General features: G+C 49.5%; 1 protein-coding gene across 1 annotated transcript in view; it reads left to right on the top strand.

Moving 5' to 3' along the window:
• LOC146830898 (fibrocystin-L-like) overlaps positions 1-19,515 on the top strand; it is a 1,500,901-nt gene that overhangs the window by 321,891 nt on the left and 1,159,495 nt on the right. The window contains exon 14 of the mRNA XM_085605087.1: positions 5,595-5,863. Coding sequence (XP_085461213.1) covers positions 5,595-5,863 — 269 coding nt within the window. The remainder of the gene's footprint in view (positions 1-5,594; positions 5,864-19,515) is intronic.

Raw genomic sequence — 19,515 nt, 5'->3', positions numbered from 1 at the left:
AGATTTCTATGTTCAGACTCTGAAAAGGAAGTCAGAAAACTCCAGAGGGACGACTCCTTTGGTGAAGAACCTGTGAAAAGAAGTTGCTGCTGCGGAGGACAGCTCAGTGGGAGGAGCTGTGAAGTCAATCAGACAGGCTTTGGGTGGATAGGCGAGCAGGGTGGTCCTGGTCTCCTCCTGGTACTCAGTGCACTTTTGAGCCAAAATTTGTCTAAGTCCTCAATTTTTAATTTTGGTCATCTGGGCTCCATTAGCACCACTTCCAAGGGTCAGGACTGGAAGGCACCACTTGTAGGGTCAGAACTCACTGACGCTGGTGCCTGTTTAAGATGGAAGAAGCCTTTATGTCCTTGTGGATCTGAAAAGGGGCCAGCAAACTAGTCCTTGTGAGTCACTCTTGTGGTCCTGGGACAGAGGAAGGTCAAGTAACAGAGCAGCAGGACGTCAGGGCAGTAATCCAGCAGGGCAGTAGTCTTCCAGAGATGCTCAGCAGTGTAGCAGTCCTTCGTGGTGCCCTCCTTCTAGAAGTTGGGAGAAGCTTGTTGACAGGGGCTTTGACGTGCATGAAATTCCCTGCCTCCCCTGCCTCCAAGCTGGCAATGACAATGTGGAGGCAAAGCACACCTAATCCCTTTATTGTGTGACTGTCTTGGAGGAATTCACAAAGTTAGTTTCACCCAATCACGTGATCCAACGCAGGATACAGGCACTAAAGGGCTAAGGGCGGGAAAATGCCAATTTCCTAAAAGTGTCATTTTCAAAATTGTAATGAAAATTCCGACTTTAACATTAAAGAGGGTTTATCATTACAATTTTATATACACTGAACATAAAACAGCCACTTGCTCCTAATAGAAAATTACAGCTTATTAAATGTAATAAGTAATCCCCAATGTTATCCATTGGGAGAGGTAAGGCTCACAGTAGTAAAAAAACAAATCTAGGACTTTTTCACTACCAGGACATGTAAAAGTTATACGTACATTTCCAAACTTTTAGTTACACAGCACTCTGCCCTGTGGGCCACCTAGGCATGACTAATATGAAGTGAAAGGGGAGTTTAAGGCTAGTCATGGGAGATTTAATGCCAAGCTGACATAGCAGTTTCTAAGTGCATTCAGGCTGCAGTGGTAGGCCTGGGACACATTTTAAAGTGCTACGTAAGTGGGTGGCACAATAGGTGCTGCAGGCCCACAGTAGCATGTTTGTATCGTCCCTGTGTAGGAATATGGCTCTGTATATACTATACCAAAATAAGGTATGGTGTCCACAGAGTCCGGTGGATCTTCAGAGACTTCCACAGGCTAAAGTGGATGATATACAAAGCTCTATTTGTGGTAGTGTGTTCAAGCAGTTAAGCATTTACTGTAGACACTCAGGCAAGAAATGGTAGCACACACTCAGGGACTGAATCTAGACCAATTGTTTCATATAAAAGTTATTATTTTTTTATTTGATTTCTAGAACAAGAAGTACTTAGTTGCATTCAAATAGCAGTTTTCAAAGTAGTAATACTTTTTAAAATGCAGTTGGAATTGGTTTTGCAAGGCAGTAGAGATGTGCTACAGTCTTAAAAATACTTTTGTATTTGTCAATCAATAATAGTAGCACTTAGCAATTGTAAAAGATAGACAGTTATACGTGATAGATTAAATGTAGTGTAATCCTCAGGAAGGAAAACAATTTTAGGTATTAGCAGGTAAGCACTCGACCTCCTCTCCCAGTCTTCAGGGGTTTAGATAGGCACTGGATGAAGTTCTGTTCAAGGTGAGTACTGCACCAATAGCGGCACTGGGGGCGTCAGTGTGTAGACGTCACTGGGCCCAGTGTCAATCAATGGAGGTGGGTGCACCTCGGAGAGGCACGGAATTCAGTATCTACGCTGCAGCAGTCGATACTGACACTTTTATTTACCCTTGCGGTCAGCAAAAAGTAAGGAAGATGGACTGGATTCAGTAGACCTCCAACTCCATTCTTGTTGCTGTCGTCGTCATCAGCAAGTTAGTGTAGTTCGAGTGGAGGCACTGCCAGGCCAACAGTCATGGTCGCGGGGAGGGAGATGTGTGAGGGTGGAGGTGGAGGAGTTTGCCCACGTAGGGTAGGGGCTCTCATGAATGGAGCTGTGAACAGCTTGGGTCATTGGGCCAAGAGGATCCCTCTAGGTCATGGAGGCCACCCAGCTGTGGGGCTTTCTTCTGGCAGGGTAGAGTTGCGTCGACACCAGTGTCGGTCCTCTACTACTGCGGTCTTTGGGGTTCTTTTGCAGAAGTGAGTCGCGTTGGCACAAGTGCCAGTCCTCCACTGCAGTGGTTCTTTTATCGGCAGATGCCGGGGACTATAGCCCCTTGCCCAAAAAGAGGCTCTTGGTGATTGGCTGGAGGCAGGAAGGCCTCCGGTGTTTCTTATTGGCCTTTCAGGGTTCTGGAAGGACAGCAGGCCCACTTGGGGAACCGGTTGCAGTTGGTGGGGTTCTTGCAGAGTTCTGTCTGCAGCAGTTCAGTTCCTGGTCCAACAGCAGTCCTGGTCCATCTTCTTCTTTGGTCTGCTGAATCCAATTAGTAAGGTTCAGTGGTGCCCCTTAATACTAAATTCGGGGAGTCACAGATATTGGCACTGGGTAGCCAATGAGCTACTTGCCTGTAAAGCGACTACACCCTTTGAATGTCCCCTCCCTTTGGGGAGTGTGCATCCCCTTCACCTGATTGGGTAGAATCATTTCATGCAAGATGGAGGATTTTCTAAGTGGGGGGTTAGCTCGGTCCGGGGCACCTTAGAGGTGGGTCTGGCAGAGAGGGGACAGACCTCTCCTGACTTCTAATTTTCCCGCTGACCTTGCTCCCAAAAGTGGAGCTTGGTCAAGGGGGCAGGCATCTCCACTGGCTGGAGAGGCCCTGGCTAGCATTACAAAGGGCAGGATGCCTTTGAGACTCACCGCCCTAAATGCTGTTCCTGCTGAGGGGTGGTGTGAAGCACTTCCACCCAAGCAGGCTTTGTTTCTGACCCACAAGAGCAAAAGGGTTCTCACCTCAGGAGGTCAGAAACATGTCTGAGTGTGCCAGGCTGGTGCAGACCAATCAGCTGGACACAAGGGAATTAGTCGTTTTTCAGGAGGCATCTCTAAGATGCCCTCTGAGTGCATTTTTCAATAAATACTATACACAGGCATCAGAGTGTGTTTATTGAGCTGAGAAGTTTGGAACAAAACTCCCTAGCTTTCAGTAAAGCTATCATGGAGCTATGGGGTTCGTAATGACAAACTCTCAGCCCATGTACTCAATATGGCTCTACTGCACTTACAATGTCTGTGAATGGCAAGGACACTGTAGGGGCATATGGCTCATGCAGCTATGCCCTCACTGGTGGTATAGTGCGCACTGCCTAAGGGCTGTGAGGCCTGCTAGAGGGGTGACTTACCTATGCCACCAGCAGTGTTCGTGGGCATGGCACACAGGGATGTGTGCCATGTAGAGTCTTCATTTTTTTCTGCACCAAAACACGCAGCCTGCAAAGGCAGTGTATATGTGTTGAGGTGAGGAACCCCTGAGGGCAGCACAATACATGCTGAAGCCCCAGGGCCCTCTGTGGTCACTAGGCCGTTGGGATTTATTTGTGTGCGACAGGGGTGCCAATTGTGTAAACAAAGGTACAGTTTTGGGAAAGAACACAGCCCCTGGAAACCTGATTGGCAGGGACCCAGGTTACACTCGGGCAAACTGCATCAGACATCAGGGAGAAAGTGGGGGGTAACAATGCAAAAAAGGGCACTTTTCAACACCCTGTGTATAAAGTATACAACTCCACAAGGCAAGGGACTTATAAGTAAATTAAATATGCCAATCAGTTGTATGCCAATCAAACCATCTTTATGTGAGTGAGCAAAAGCTCTTTGGCAGTGGTTAGCAAGGCTAAAATGCAGAGTCCTAAGACCAACAAGAATTAATTCAGCAAAAAGTGGAGGGTAAAAGGCAAAATGTTTGGGTGTACCCTGCAGAGCGGGCCAGGTCCAACATCTGTATTGACCCATGTGATTTTTTAATGTTCCCCTTTTCTTTAAGAATTACAGTGCATACAATGTAGAGGCTATCTTAATTTGAGAGCATGACGAAAGTGCCTAAGTACTTCATGAACACTTTATAGGGCTAGTGTTAGAAGGGCGATCTCCGGGGAGTCAGATGGTGTCGGACTGACCACCCCGCGAGCCACCGTTCCGTAGGAAAGTAGCCGAGCGCCGCTGAGAAGCCTCCTGGGCGAGGTCCTTCTCCTGTGATCGTAACAGCCAAGCAATCCCACCACCACAAAGGAACACAACAAGGGTATCAATTCTCACAAGTCTTTATCGATATTAAAGGCAGGTCTCCGTGGCAATATTTACAGGCGGATCGAGGGATCCAAAAGAGTCTCAGGGTCTTTTAGGGACGGGGTAGCGGGACAGTCTCAGTACCAGCCCGGTAAGGGGACACCCTGCGCCCAGCTCTCAATCCTCGAGCTGGGGGGCGGTTCCGGGAACCGGGACGTCGTCCGCAGGGCTCCGGTGGTTACTTCAGCGAGGTCGAGCCGCGACGAGGTCAGCAGGGCTCCGATGGTTAGTTCAGCGAGGTCGGGCCGCGACGATGTCAGCAGGGCTCCGATGTTCCGTGAGGATCTTTCTCCTCAGCAAGGGGGAGCCACAACGTAGTCAGCAGGGCTCGAGTTTCCAAGTTCCAAGCAATGAGTCTCTCTCCGTAGGGTCAGCCGCGATCCGATCAGCAGGGCTCTTGACTCCAGGATACAACTACTGTCCTGGTTTTGGGCTGCCCCAGATATAGGTCTGGAGCCCTTTGATGTACGGACCCTCGCGCCTGGGGGGTCGGAGGGGCCGGGAGGAAAGAGTCCAGACACCCAGCGGGGGGGGGGGGAGCCAGCGCCCAGGGAGGCCGGAGGGCGATCGAAACCAGGCGTCGGGGGACGGCTGGAGGCCCCATCGAAACTCTCCTCCTCCGGGATCTGTGGAGTGGCCACTCGACCCCCTCCGGTCAGATCTTGGCGCCTTGATGTCGGGGCTTCGCTGGGACCGAGGCCGGGGACGGGTCGCGTTGCGAAGGCTGGCGCGGGTAGCGGGGTACAATCCAGGGGGAACCCGAAGGGTTGGGGTTGCCCCCGTTTGGTCTGGTAGGGGGGGTTCGGGACCACGCCACGAGGCCGGGTCCAACAGCTAGGGTAGTATAATGCTTTAGGCTGCTACAGTAGTACTACCAGTAGTACAGTAAGAGAACCATGGGGCTGGGTGCAAGCAAGGAAATGGATTTCCTGTCAACTGAATGAATAAGAAAATATAGACATAATTGGAGTTCAGTGGGCCCCTAAGACAAATGGGCCCTGGTGCCACGTCGACTGCTTCACTTCGGAAAGGAAAGTATGATGTGACACTTAACTTTGTAATGCAAAAGAAGGAGATTACAATTATGTAATGATATACCACGTATCCAAAAGACATTTGGTAAGCAAATGTATTGCTCAGTTTGAAGCGGATATACTGGTAGATAAAAACACATTAGTAATATTGAAATAGTGGTAACGTTGTATACAATCTTGATTTTATATTTCTCTTTATCAAGGGGGAAGAGGACTAATGCTCCAAGTGTGGAATGACACCAACCCTTCTCTCCTGGAAGATGCACTCACATACAATGAGAACACCACCGGATATACTGGAGCCACATGGGTTGATTCAGCTTCCTACAAGTGGCCCTCAGGCCAGAATGGTTTTGTTGCTCGTCTCAGTGGATTCTTTGTGCCCCCTGAATCAGATGATTACACGTTTGTCATAAAAGGAAACAGCCGCTTTGCACTCTATTTTAGCCAGACTGCAAACCCTCAGGATAAGGTAACCCTACATAACAAAAACATGCTTTTTTTCTGAACATTTATTTATTTATTTGGAAGTTTAATGTGGTGAAGCGAAGGGGACAGGTGACAATGCCCTATCTGATAAAAGAGTTGAGAAAAGGGGGGAAACCAGGCCAATTTGGTTACATAGGTACCTATAGCAATCACAACTCTGATATTTTCAGAAAGTCTAAATAGTTCCGTTTTTAACAGTTAACATGCAGATTTGTATACACTAAGTAGCCTGCATTATGAGAATTTACAAGCCAATCTGATTTAGTTAAAACCAGGTGTAGCCGATGCAGCTAAGTGAAGTGAGGTGCGGGGTGGGTTGGAGAAAGTCGACAAACGACGATGAGGTAAACTTAAATTTACAAAAACGAAAAAACACTTACCTTGCGCTCGCCACATCACCGAGTCGACGATGCGGCCAGTGCAAGGTAAGTGTTTTTTGTTTGTTAATTTAAGCTTACCTCATCGTCATCTGTCGACTTCTTCCCCCCCCCTACCCCCACCCCCCCCTTGTTACCTGCATGGGCCACGCCTGGATTAAGCACTAAGATATACGCACACAATTTGCAATAAATTAAAAATCACGGTTCAGCAACTGAAACGTAAAAATGGCATTGCCAGTTGCATTTGAACTCTTTTGAAACTGTTCAGGGGTAATACCTATCCAGAATTTAAGCAATATAATCAAGGCAACTGTTAATGATACTCCCCTCCAAGAAAATGTTTCAAAAACAGGTGAGAAACATTGGATTTTACAGCCCATTTTCATGTAAATTTGCTTATGTGCTATAGACTCTGAATGGCCACTTCTGAATTAATCAAGTACTTTACAGGTGTGTCAAAGATACATGCGCTTCCCCTGGAATGCTGCAATTTTTCCTGCTTTGAATTTTATTTTAAAATAGCAATAAAAGGGTGCATTTTTCACAATGATTTCCTAAGAAAAGATTTTAAAAGCTACACATAATATATCCAGTTCAGAAAATGCTATTTTAAATGAATTGTCATTTACCATGGCACCAACCAACACTTTTACATTTCCTTTTCTTTTATTTTTGTATTTTGTCCTACCAAGTACATTCTCAATAATATTTTATAACTGCATATCTCCTTTGTAAGGGCAGGGTGGAAAAATAAACAAGCATTTGCAATGCAATAGGTCTCGCATTTGTAAGAGTTTGAGCTATTTGCACTGTAAATGAATTTCTTTACCCATGTGTTTTTGTTTGGAGTGGAGTGGATGTATGTGGTGTGGAGTGGAATTATGTGGTTGAATGAAATTGTTAGTTGTGGAATTGTGTGGTGTATATTTTACTTCTATAGTGGAATTATGTGGCATGGTGAATAGATAGGAGTAAGAACTGCACACAATTGATAGAATGGAATATACAGAGGGATAAGTAGTTTGTGCACAAAGTGGTGAATGAACTCCAGACAGAGAAGCAGAAAGAGTATTTGAGAAAGAGAGAAAGAAGGCCATAGATGCATAAAGAGGGAGCGCCTGTGTACAGAGAAGACACCCCAAGAAGAGGAGGCGAGCGTGTGTTTGAGGGGCAGAAATCTTGAAAAGGCACAGGAAAGAAACTGTTCTTGAAGACCTGAATTGAACCACAGGAGAGAGGTGGGAAGAGTGTCTGAGAGAGTGAGAGAGAGGTATGAGATGTAGACTGAGGTAGGGATGAGTGGGAGGGGCACCCAGAGGAGGTAGAGGTGAGAGGTGGACCAGTGTACCTATCAGTATAGGGAGGTAGCATGTGTGAGCATGCACTATAGAGAGGAGACAGGGTGTGTGAGGGAAGAATAAGAGGGGCAGTGGAATTGCGAGATGATAGGGATAGTGGGAGTATGAGAGAGAGGGAGAGAGAAAGATGAAAGGAGCAGTGGGTGTATGGGGGAGAGATGACAAGGTTGGCGGGAGTGCGAGGTAGAGATGGGGGGCCTGATTCACAGAACAAACTTAAGACAAAATCCTAAACTTAGTACCATTTTGGTATTCACAGAATGCACTTACTACTTCTGGTATTCACAGAATGAACTTACTACTTTTGTGATTCACAGAATAAACTTACTACTTTTGCTATTCACAGAATGGATTTACGACTACTAACTTTACGTCCGCACTCGGGCCGGAAATTCCGGCCCGGAGACGGAGTTTCCGGCCCGGAGGCGGGGCTTCCGGGCCAGAGGCGGGGCTTCCGGGCCAGAGGCGGAGCTTCCGGCCCAGAGGTGGAGATTTTGGCCATGGTTAAATCTCCGCCACTGGCCGGAATCCCCACCTCCGGGCAGGAAGCTCCGCCTCTGGCCCGGAAGCCCCGCCTCCGGCCCCGAAGCCCCGCCTCCAGGCGGGAAGCTCCGCCTCTGGGCCGGAAATTCCGGCCCGAGTGCGGACGTAAAGTTAGTAGTCGTAAATCCATTCTGTGAATAGCAAAAGTAGTAAGTTTATTCTGTGAATCGCAAAAGTAGTAAGTTCATTCTGTGAATACCAGAAGTAGTAAGTGCATTCTGTGAATACCAAAATGGTACTAAGTTTAGGATTTTGTCTTAAGTTAATTCTGTGAATCGGGCCCGGGTTGTTTTGGAATTGTCTGTTGTGAAATTGTGTGGCATCAATCAATATAATGGGCATCATTTTCTGGTGTGTATTAGTTTATAAGAACAATTTGTGTGGCTGGTTGCTGCAGTGTTGATGTAAGCTGGAAAAGGAGAGAAAAATGGAAAAGTAATTGAAAGCAATTAAAAAACAAGTGCTAAGCTATTGGCCAATACATTTCTCTCAGTCAATGAGCACTTCTGGATTTTGAGCAGCACACTTGGATTGGCAGAAGAGATGTGAATACTCCAATTCTAGGTTCCTTTACACAATTCCAAATCCCTCCCACTTGTAATTGAGTCCAGGAATATGTTCAACCATTAGACTAACTGTCAGGCAATGTGGAAATGCTGCTATTGTAAACAACTGTTCTAGTGATGGTATATCTGGGTAGTACTGGTGGGATCACTGACAGAATATCGACAGTCAGATATCGAGCTACAGAAATATCGACACAAAAATATCAATGTCCAGAATATCGAAGTCCTATCTACATTAAGGTAAGTACAAAAATATCCCCCAAAAATATCGTTGTCAGAAATATTGTTGTTAATATTATCATTTTTTTAATGTTAAGAAAATAATGTAAAATAAAGTAAATAATTCAGATAATTAAAAGAAACATAGTTAAAACTATTTTTAACCCTTTCGATGCTTGTGACGGAGCGGTTCCGTCATGCCCGTCGGTCGCGCTGTGCGGATGACGGAACCGCTCCGTCACGGCCCCGCCCGCGCAAGAACCCTTCAGCACAGCGCGGTATTCCGCGCCGCGCTGAAGGGGTTAAATGTTTACAAATTATAACTAACACATATAATGAAAAAATAAATTAAACATATACATATAAAATATAATATATATACTTAATTAATAATATTCATAAATAATTATTTTAATAACTGATAAGGTGCCGATTTCAATCCTGTAAAACCCGGGTACGATTCGTTGTACGGAGCGTATTGTTATGTTATGTTATGTTATGTTATAAGGGGTTTTGTTAAGCGCTCAGCTACTCAAGCAGAGTGTCCCGGCGCTGTCAGACCCGAAACCACAGAACTCTAACAGGGGGGGTGAAACTTATTGGCAAAATAGCCACGTTTTGAGCTCTTTTCTAAAGGACATCAAGCTCTCACTCTTTCTTAGAGATAATGGAAGGGCATTCCAGGCCCGGGGCGCGAGATATTTGAAGGAACGTCCATCTATACGGGCGCGCCTGATTGCTGGAACCGTGGTGAGAGATAGAGACGCGGAACGCAAGGCTCTGGCTGGCATATGGAGAGTGATCCTCTTCCTAAGATAGCGAGGGCCCGTGCCTTGAAGGGTCTTAAAAGCCAGTGTGAGCGTCTTGAATTCAATGCGCCTCTGGATAGGCAGCCAGTGAAGAGTTTGCAGCAGGCCGGTCGCATGGGCGCGATGTCCAAGACCAAAGATCGCCCGAGCGGCTGGGTTCTGTACAATCTGCATGCGCGAGAGGAGAAACTTCGGAAGGCCCAGATACAAGACATTGGCGTAATCAAGCCTGAATCCTATCAGGGCCTGCACTGTTGTTTTCCTATGGGCGATGGGGAGAAGGGGAAGAAATTTCCTAAGCGATTTCAACACCCCAAAACACTGACCAACCAGACTCATAATTTGTGGTTTAAAAGTGAGAAGGGTATCCATCTTGACCCCGAGATTTTTTGCCACCAGTGCCGCATTAGAGGGGGGAGACATATCCGTCGGCCACCAGGATTTCCAACAAGTATCTGGGGGACAGCCAAAAAAGAGAACCTCGGATTTGTCCGAGTTGCATTTGAGTTGATTCTCTTGAAACCAGTTAAAAACTGCCTCCAAGCAGCCTTTAATGAGATCACCATCAAAGTCCATATCTTTCCCGCAGGAGAAAAGGAGCTGGGTGTCATCAGCATATGAGACAATCTGGGCACCAAAAGACTCAGCAAGTGCCGCCAGAGGGGAGATATAGATATTAAAAAGAGTTGGGCTCAGGATTGACCCCTGAGGAACTCCCACATCCATGGGCGGCACTTCCGCGGAGTGCGGGGGTGCCCAGACTGTTTGTTGGCGGTTGGTCAGAAAAGATGAAAACCAATTGAACACCGTTCCTCCAATACCGATCTCCTCAAGACGTGCCAGTAGGCGGCCATGAGGGACGGTGTCAAATGCCGCCGAGAGATCAAGCAGTATCAGCATTGCCTTCCCCCCTGAGTCCAGAACTTCCTTGATGGCCTCAGTCACCTCCAACAGGGCCGTCTCCGTGCTCATATTGGTACGGAAGCCGGACTGAGTGTGGTGCAGAATACCATGGGACTCAACGAAGTGCGAGAGGACAGACTGAACGTGCTTTTCTGCCACTTTTGCCAAAGCTGGGAGCAAGGAGATGGGTCGATAGTTGGCATGAATAGTGTGATCCAAGGAAGGCTTCTTTAGGAGTGGAATGACCATCGCCCGTTTCCAGATGGATGGTACTATCCCCATTTCTAAGGAGCAATTTAAGATGGGGTTAACCATCGGGTTAATCACATGGGCCACTATAGCCAGAAACTTAGCAGGGCAGGGGTCCAGAGGAGAGCCCGATCTCATTTTTAAGAGAATTTCCAGAGAGGCATGAAGTTGGATAGGAGGAAAGCTCGTCAGGCTGGGTTGACCCTGCTCGAGCACCTCAAACGGGATTTTAGGACAGGACAGTCCTCCCCGTTCAAGAGAGGGAAAAGTTGACTGAATACTCCTGATTTTATTGGAGAAGAAGCTGGCTAATTGAGAGATCCACGTCTCCGAGAAGGAACATTTGGGGGAGCTGGCAGCAGGAGAGGTGAATTCTTTCACAATAGCAAACATTTCTTTGCTAGTATTCGCCGCTTCTTCAATCCTTTGAGTGAAGTAGGCCTTTTTGGCTACATAGATTTCTTTATGGTAGACCTTAATACAGGACCTATAAGCCTCCTTTGATGGATCTAGATAATTTACACGCCAAGCTCTCTCGGCCTTCTTACAGAGCCTCCTGCTGGCATTGAGTGCAAGCGTGAACCAAGGGGCAGAAGCACGTGAAGATTTCTTGAGGGACCGCTTAGGCGGGGCTAAGTCCTCCAAGCACTGCGCTAGCCAGGTTTGAAAACGAGAGAGGTCCAGTTCTAAATCCCCTGTGAGAGAGCAAGGGTGAGACAGCCTATATTGCTCGATCATTTCTGGTGTAACTAGATGGAAGGATCGTGACAGCCGGGTCTGACAACCAACAGGTCTACTAGTTACAGCGGTCTTAGACTGAATCTTAAAAGTCAGTAGAGAATGGTCCGACCATAACACAGGAAGAGGGGGAGCTACAGAGATGGAAGAAGTAGAACGTATGCCCTCTATCGTGGGTCGGTGATATCACGTAAGGTAATAAGCCCAGAGGTGCAGTGGTATCTAATATTTTGATAGTGTCAGCGGCATCCAAATTATCAAAATGCACATTAAAGTCGCCCAAAAAGATAAAATGTTTAAATTGAATACTCAAGGCTGATATTACAGTGTCAAGCTCCTCGATAAAAGATCCCAACGGGCCTGGGGGTCTATATATCAGCAGACCGGCACAGGATTCTCCATACGACTCGTACCCGGGAAATCCACCGTACAATCCAGCAAGTACGATTCGTACAGAAATAGCATTTCCGTACGATTCATACAAAACACCGTACGGCTAAAAAATACCAATACCTACGAGTCTGATCCTGGACAGCAAGTACGATTCGTCCCTACATCACTTCGCACAGCTATTTTTTTACGGCAGCCAAAAAAAGCCAACAAACTGAGTCCGACGCGAGAACGGAGCCCCGGTACGCGACGAACAGCCATGGACCCCATCCTACGTGTCATCCCGGCCCTCTTAGCCTATGACCTGGTGCACCGAACACCACGCACACGTCGCAGAAGGTGAGAACAACACCCAGGGGCCAAGGGGGGGGGGGGTGAGGGGCAGGAAACATACCCCCTACCCAAATTAAAACCTACAATATTGAGGACATACATTACCTCCAGGGTCTGGTCACTCCGGGGGGCGTGTCCACCAATCCCTGCGTCACGCAACAACGGTAGTAGACGTGTACGCGTACCCCTATGGCAACACTACAATAGTGATACGCACCGTACTCACACATCCATAGCATGGGTGCAGTCCGTAGCACTATAATAGTGGTGCCGTACACACGCCCTCAGAGCGTGTGTACGGTCCGTATCACCATTGTAGTGGTGCCGTAGGGGTACGCGTGGTACGGAACGTACACACGCCCTCAGATCGTGTGTACGGTCCGTAAAACCATTGTAGTGGTGCCGTAGGGGTACGCTTGGTACGGACCGTACACACGCCCTCAGAGCGTGTGTAAGGTCCGTATCACCATTGTAGTGGTGCCGTAGGGGCACGCGGGGTACGGACCGTACACACGCCCTCACAGCGTCTGTACGGTCCGTATCACCATTGTAGTGGTGCCGTAGGGGTACGCGTGGTACGGACCGTACACACGCTCTCAGAGTGTGTGTACGGGCCGTACCACGCATACTCCTACGGCACCACTACTATAATGATACGGACCGCACCCACACATACATAGCGTGGGTCCGGGCCGTATCACCATTGGATTTTGTCCATAGGGGTACGCGTGGTACTGACCGTACACACCCTATGAATGAGGGGGTACGTCCATATCACACGTACCCCTACGGCACCAGTACATTTGGGATACAAGGCGTACACACGCCACAAATGTTGGCCTATGGCCTGGTGCCGCATATTACCTTTATATTGGTGTGTGTGTAGGCCCAGGGCAGCAGTGTACTGCACCAAGGGGGTGGGTGGGTGCATGGCTGCATAGGATTCCCAGCAGTGGACAGACATGTGAGGGGTGGGTGCAGAGGACTCCCAGCAGTGGACAGAGACATGGGGGTGGGCGCAGAGGACTCCCAGCAGTGGGCAGAGACATGGGGGTGGGTGCAGAGGACTCCCAGCAGTGGACAGAGACATGGGGGTGGGTGCAGAGGACTCCCAGCAGTGGACAGAGATATGGGGGTGGGTGCAGAGGACTCCCAGCTGTGGACAGAGACATGGGGGTGGGTGCAGAGGACTCCCAGTAGTGGACAGAGACATGGGGTGGGTGCAGAGGACTCACAGTAGTGGACAGAGACATGGGGGTGGGTGCAGAGGACTCCCAGCAGTGGCCTGCAATATGAGGGGTGGGTGCACATCACTCCCAGCAGTGGATGGACATGTGAGGGGTGGGTGCAGAGGACTCCCGGCAGTGGACAGAGACATGGGGGTGGGTGCAGAGGACTCCCAGCAGTGGACAGAGACATGGGGGTGGGTACAGAGGTCTCCCAGCAGTGGACAGAGACATGGGGTGGGTGCAGAGGACTTCCAGCAGTGACCTGCAATATGAGGGGTGGGTGCATATCACTCCCAGCAGTGGACAGACATGTGAGAGGTGGGTGCAGAGGATTCCCAGCAGTGGACAGAGACATGGGGGTGGGTGCAGAGGACTCCCAGCAGTGGACAGAGACATGGGGGTGGGTGCAGAGGACTCCCAGCAGTGGCCTGCAATATGAGGGTAGGGTGCATATCACTCCCAGCAGTGGACAGACATGTGAGGGGTGGGTGCAGATGATTCCCAGCAGTGGACAGAGACATGGGGGTGTGTGCATATCAACACCAGCAGTGGACAGAGACATAGGGGGGGTGCAGAGGACTCCCAGAAGTGGACATAGACATGGGGGTGGGTGCAGAGGACTCCCAGCAGTGGTCTGCAATATGAGGGGTGGGTGCATATCACTCCCAGCAGTGGACAGACATGTGAGGGGTGGGTGCAGAGGACTCCCAACAATGGGCAGAGACATGGGGGTGGGTGCATATCAACAACAGCAGTGGACAGAGACATGGGGGTGGGTGCAGAGGACTCCCAGCAGTGGACAGAGACAGGGGTGGGTGCAGAGGACTCCCAGCAGTGGACAGAGACATGGGGGTGGGTGCATATCAACAACAGCAGTGGACAGAGACACGGGGGTGGGTGCAGAGGACTCCCAGCAGTAGACAGAGACATGGGCGTGTGTGCAGAGGACTCACAGCAGTGGACAGAGACATGGGGGGTGGGTGCAGAGGACTCCCAGCAGTGGCCTGCAATATGAGGGGTGGGTGCATATCACTCCCAGCAGTGGACAGACATGTGAGGGGTGGGTGCAGAGGACTCCCAGCAGTGGACAGAGACATGGGGGTGGGTGCAGAGGACTCCCAGCAGTGGACATAAACATGGGGGTGGGTGCAGAGGACTCCCAGCAGTGGACAGAGACATGGGGGTGGGTGCAGAGGACTCCCAGCGGTGGACAGAGACATGGGGGTGGGTGCAGAGGACTCCTACCAGTGGACAGAGACATGGGGGGGTGTACATCATTATCAGATGACCACAACTCCATGGGTGTATGTACGCATCCCTAACTTTGGACAATGATGATAGTGCCATAACAACACATCACTGACAGCAGTGTCCCAGTCCCAGGAGGATGGATGTCACTCCCCCACTGCATGACACACCACATGTGGGTGTGAGGACAAATTACACATGCATACCCACCCCTGGCGGATGCAGCACAATACATACACTGAGATCATGCCACAAGACTGTATAGTCATGTCACTGCCTACTAAACTAAGAGAGCAAAAGGGAACACACACTGTCACGCACATCCCAGGACTGATAGGAATGTTCAGGTGCTTGGCCAGCCACCAAGATGTTGTCTCTCATGGAAGGACTAGGGTGGAGTTCCCACAGATACAATGCCCACAATTGTGAGCCATGTGCCCAAATACCCTGCAGAACAAGTACCATATGTGTGCTGGGCCGGGAGTACACACATGCATAGTGCTGAAAAGGGAGAATTTCTCCATGAAGACATTTCGACATACTCAATACACAAGTACAGTGACTAGCAAGGATGGCACAGACGATGCAGCCGGAGACATTAATGAGCAGGCATGGCCATAGTTGAAGGGATCCGTCACCAACAAAGGAAATGTAGACACAGGTCAGCACAACAGTTGTGCAACTCTTTGCAGGGAAGATGTCAGGTGCCACAGAGGAAGGAACACTCCTTGGGACAATGTCTCAAAACCAAAATAACACACACTACCAATGATTATTTGCAGAGACCTTGTGATGGCGCGCAGATACCATGGTCCACCTCATGACCATCAGACTAGAACATTTCTCAGAACCATAACACATTACCACAACACCAACTCCTGGAGCCTCAGCACCAACATCAATACCTGAAATGCAATAGTGTTCAAAGTAAAAATAAAATGCTTTATTCAGCATAAAAAACAAATAATGAAATGACACTATATACAAAGGCCAATGACCAGTCCATAATAGAAGTCCTTGGGGGGACACATGGGCACGCGTCTCCCCGAGCTTGCCTGCACAATGTAACCCTCAGGTTCGTCGACCGGGGGGGGGGGGCATCATGTGGGGAAGGACCAGGCACCGCAGGGACAGGAGGGGGAAGGGCAGGTGTGGTGGGTGGAGGGGTGGACGTCTCCACCACAGGGGATGGGGCAGTGCCAAAGGTGGATGTGAGCACGTCGCTGCATACTGCTGCCAGGGCGTCCAGGGTAACCCCTGCACCGGAAGAAACCCCAGGGCCAACGGAGGGGGGGGTGTGGCCGAGGGATGGGGTGCAGCGCTCTTGGGGGAGGGGGTGGACAGGGGGTGGGACTCAACTACCCTGCCTGGGGACTTCCTCACGCACTAGCGGGGGGGTGTCACAGTGGTGGTGATGGGCAGCTCACCCATGTCGACCTCTTTGGGTGTCAGTTTGGCAGGGGAGCCAAGAGCAGTGCTTTTGGAGGGACTGGGTTGTGAGGCCTGCGGACTCAGACTGTGGCTGCGTGTATGTCTTTTTGCCCCAGACCCAGTGGGTGTGCCTACATCCCCCTGAGTGTGCGTGCCAGGAGGTGTGCGCTTGCCCTTACTTGGTGGTGTTCTGCCTGTGTCTGGTGGGGTGCGTGCTTGGGAATGTCTGGGTGTGCATGGGACAGGTATGGGAGAGGGAAGTGTGGAAGGGGCTGGGGTAGGGGGGGACAAAGCGCTGCAGGAGACTCACTGCTGCCATCAGGGAAGAGTCCAACCGCAGAAACCTGCGTTGTTCAGATATCGCTGCTGACATGCCCTCCATGAACGACACCATCTGTGTCAGCAGTGTGGTGTGACCATGGAGGACAGTCAGCACCGATGCCTGCCCAACCTGCAACTGCCGCAGTGTGTCCACAGACTCTGCACTGAGGGGAGCAGGGGTGACAGGGGCAGGGGGTGCGGTGCCTGTCCCGAAGGAGACATGGTGGTGCCCTGCACGGACAGAAGGGACCCGAGCAACTGGGAGGGCGGTGATGGGAATGGAGGAGGGGGGGACAGATGTTGGGCTGCTGCCAGGTGTTGTAGCAGCCTCCGCCCCCTCGATGAGGTCAGCCTCGGACCCGTCTGCGTCGTAGTTGGAATCGCCACCAGACAGGTCCTCCCACTAACTCCCCTCGCCCTCCGTGCCACTGGCTCCCACAGACTCGCCAGCACTGGTGGCACTGGTACTGGGTCCCTCATCCAGGTCCATGCAGGTGTCTTCCTCGGTTTCCAATTAGGATGCTGTGGGCAAGGTGAAGATACAGAAAAACATCAGTCACCTGTATACATCTGACACATGAGTACAAAACCAATAGGTCACAGTGCATATCCAGCAATGCATCATGAGTAACAGCTAGATTACTCCACACATATGTAAGCCCTGTACTCCCCAGTTGGTAGACCCACCATGCCACTTGGACACAAGGAAAAATAGGACATGCCAGTCCAAAACTTGAATGAGAAATACACTGAGGAGCTAGTAACTGGGAACAGGTGAGCACAGCAATACAATGAAGTCATGCCACCTCTTGTTTACCCTGAAAGAAACAGTAGTGGTGCACCCAAGGCAAAGTAACACACCTCAATACCAAAGGTGTCCCCACACTCAGAGACCTGTAAGTACTTTGGAACACAAAACGAAAAAATGATGGTCCCTTGGGAATCACAATACTTTACACAATCGACATGGTCAGAATGTGGGAATGTGCCATTTTGTGAACAGAACACACATGGGCCTTCATAACAGATGGCTCCCAAGGAGGTGTACACAAAACTACATTTACCCAGTCATTGACAAAGCTGGCAGCCTTCTTTAAAGAAGCCACTGTTAGAAAGAAATGTTGTTGCAGAAAGTACATATACATGGGCCCACTGAGGTCTTGATGACTTGACACTCGTAAGTTGGTATCACCAACAACCAAGGACTTACCCAATTTCCACAATACTGGGGGAACATGTATATGTATAATCTGGAAAACAGTCTCATTAGAACAGTGCCTTCTTTTAATTTGTGCCAGCGTGTTCCCTGAAAGTGTAAAGGTGGTTTGTTGTGCACTTCCTTGGAGACATCTGTCATGCAGGCACATTATTGTTCTTAACAACAAAACATCAAACTAAAGCATTTAAAACCTGAAGACCTGTTGACAAGTGTTGTGAGTGCCAAGGTACAATACCTTGTGACTAAAAACTTGAATTATGTCAGTTGTCACATGGCCATCCGGTACCTGATGACACAGTTGCCAACACATCCGACTCACTGCATGTCCAAACCCAGGACAATGCCTGAGCTAATGGGCCTGCAATTGTGTCGTAAAAAGGCATACCTGCACTGAGGAGACACCCCCATGGCAAGCCAGAATGTCTACACAGATGTCAGCACACAAAGACCAAACTACGTAGCATCTGGACAACACACTGGTGCAAAAAATGTATGAGCAGGAATCATGTATTTAAACAATTGACACATGCCGCAAAGCAAAAACATTAAACCATGCACAACATCACTGGGTCACTGCACGTTGAGTCTCTGTCCAGCCAATTATCACACACAGGTCAGACCTGGCAAGGAGACATAAGGTTTGGCCATGTAGGCCTCGCCCGCACAAATCCCCCATACCTGAGACAATGTGATTGAGACAGATCAAGAAGTGACACCTCTTAATCAGGGTTTACAAAAATGTGCAGCAAAAATTCCCAAATTTACTCCACATCACCTCGTGAGGCTGCCAACACATATTTGTGACAAACAACCATCGACAGATAGTTGTGAATAGACACACAGGCACTGCCCAGTGTGAGTATGCACAAGCCAAATGGGGTCTCCCTGTCCAGTCGACACATGTAGCACACTTTGGATAAATACAAATGAGGCTAGGCAACAATGCCACAGAGGCAAACATATGCTGAACACATTGAGAATGGACACAGTGTTGGATGACACACATGATTACGAGGCAAGGGTGTCTCAGGGGACTGTAGTGGGTACACTGCTCCTTGTACCTGGAATGATCTGACTGTAACATGAGCAACCGTCCTGGCACTATACATATCTCCTACTCATGTACATCATGTCTGAGGCCACAACATTGATCATGCATGCTGCAAGTGTGTTCATTTCAAACCTCACACTCCCATGTTGAGACTCATCCTCAGTGCCAACAAATATGGACCCCCAACAGAGTGAACAGGACAGGGCACAGGCAAGGTACCAACACATGTCACAGACCACCCTCCCACATGATGCAGAATGCAATGTGCACTTGGATCAACTGGCAGGCTAGATGACCATGTGCAATTGTGATTACACACAGACCAGGGGACACATGTCAAGCAGGGGAAGGGACGAATAAGAGCAATGGTTGACTTTGGGGAACAGAATATGCACTGCACATATAAACCCTGGCAGTGTATCCAGGCTACAGAGCACTTCCAAAAGCTGGGGACACACAACACAACAAACAGACATGTACCTACCCCCTCCTTGCTGCTGTCCCTCCTGTAACTGCCTATCCAGGTCAGGGAAGACCACCGCCAGGACACGCATCATGTGGGTGGTCAGGTGTCGGCACCCGCCGTGGGGGCGTGGAGGTGAGAGCCCCAGCTGGACCCAGGCGATCCGCCGGGTCCAGCACCGGATG

The sequence above is a fragment of the Triturus cristatus genome, chromosome 5_1, assembly GCF_964204655.1.
Source record: "Triturus cristatus chromosome 5_1, aTriCri1.1, whole genome shotgun sequence".
Lineage (NCBI taxonomy): Eukaryota > Metazoa > Chordata > Amphibia > Caudata > Salamandridae > Triturus > Triturus cristatus.
The sequence above is the reverse complement of the archived record's forward strand: the minus strand, read 5'-3'. Positions and strand labels throughout refer to the sequence as shown.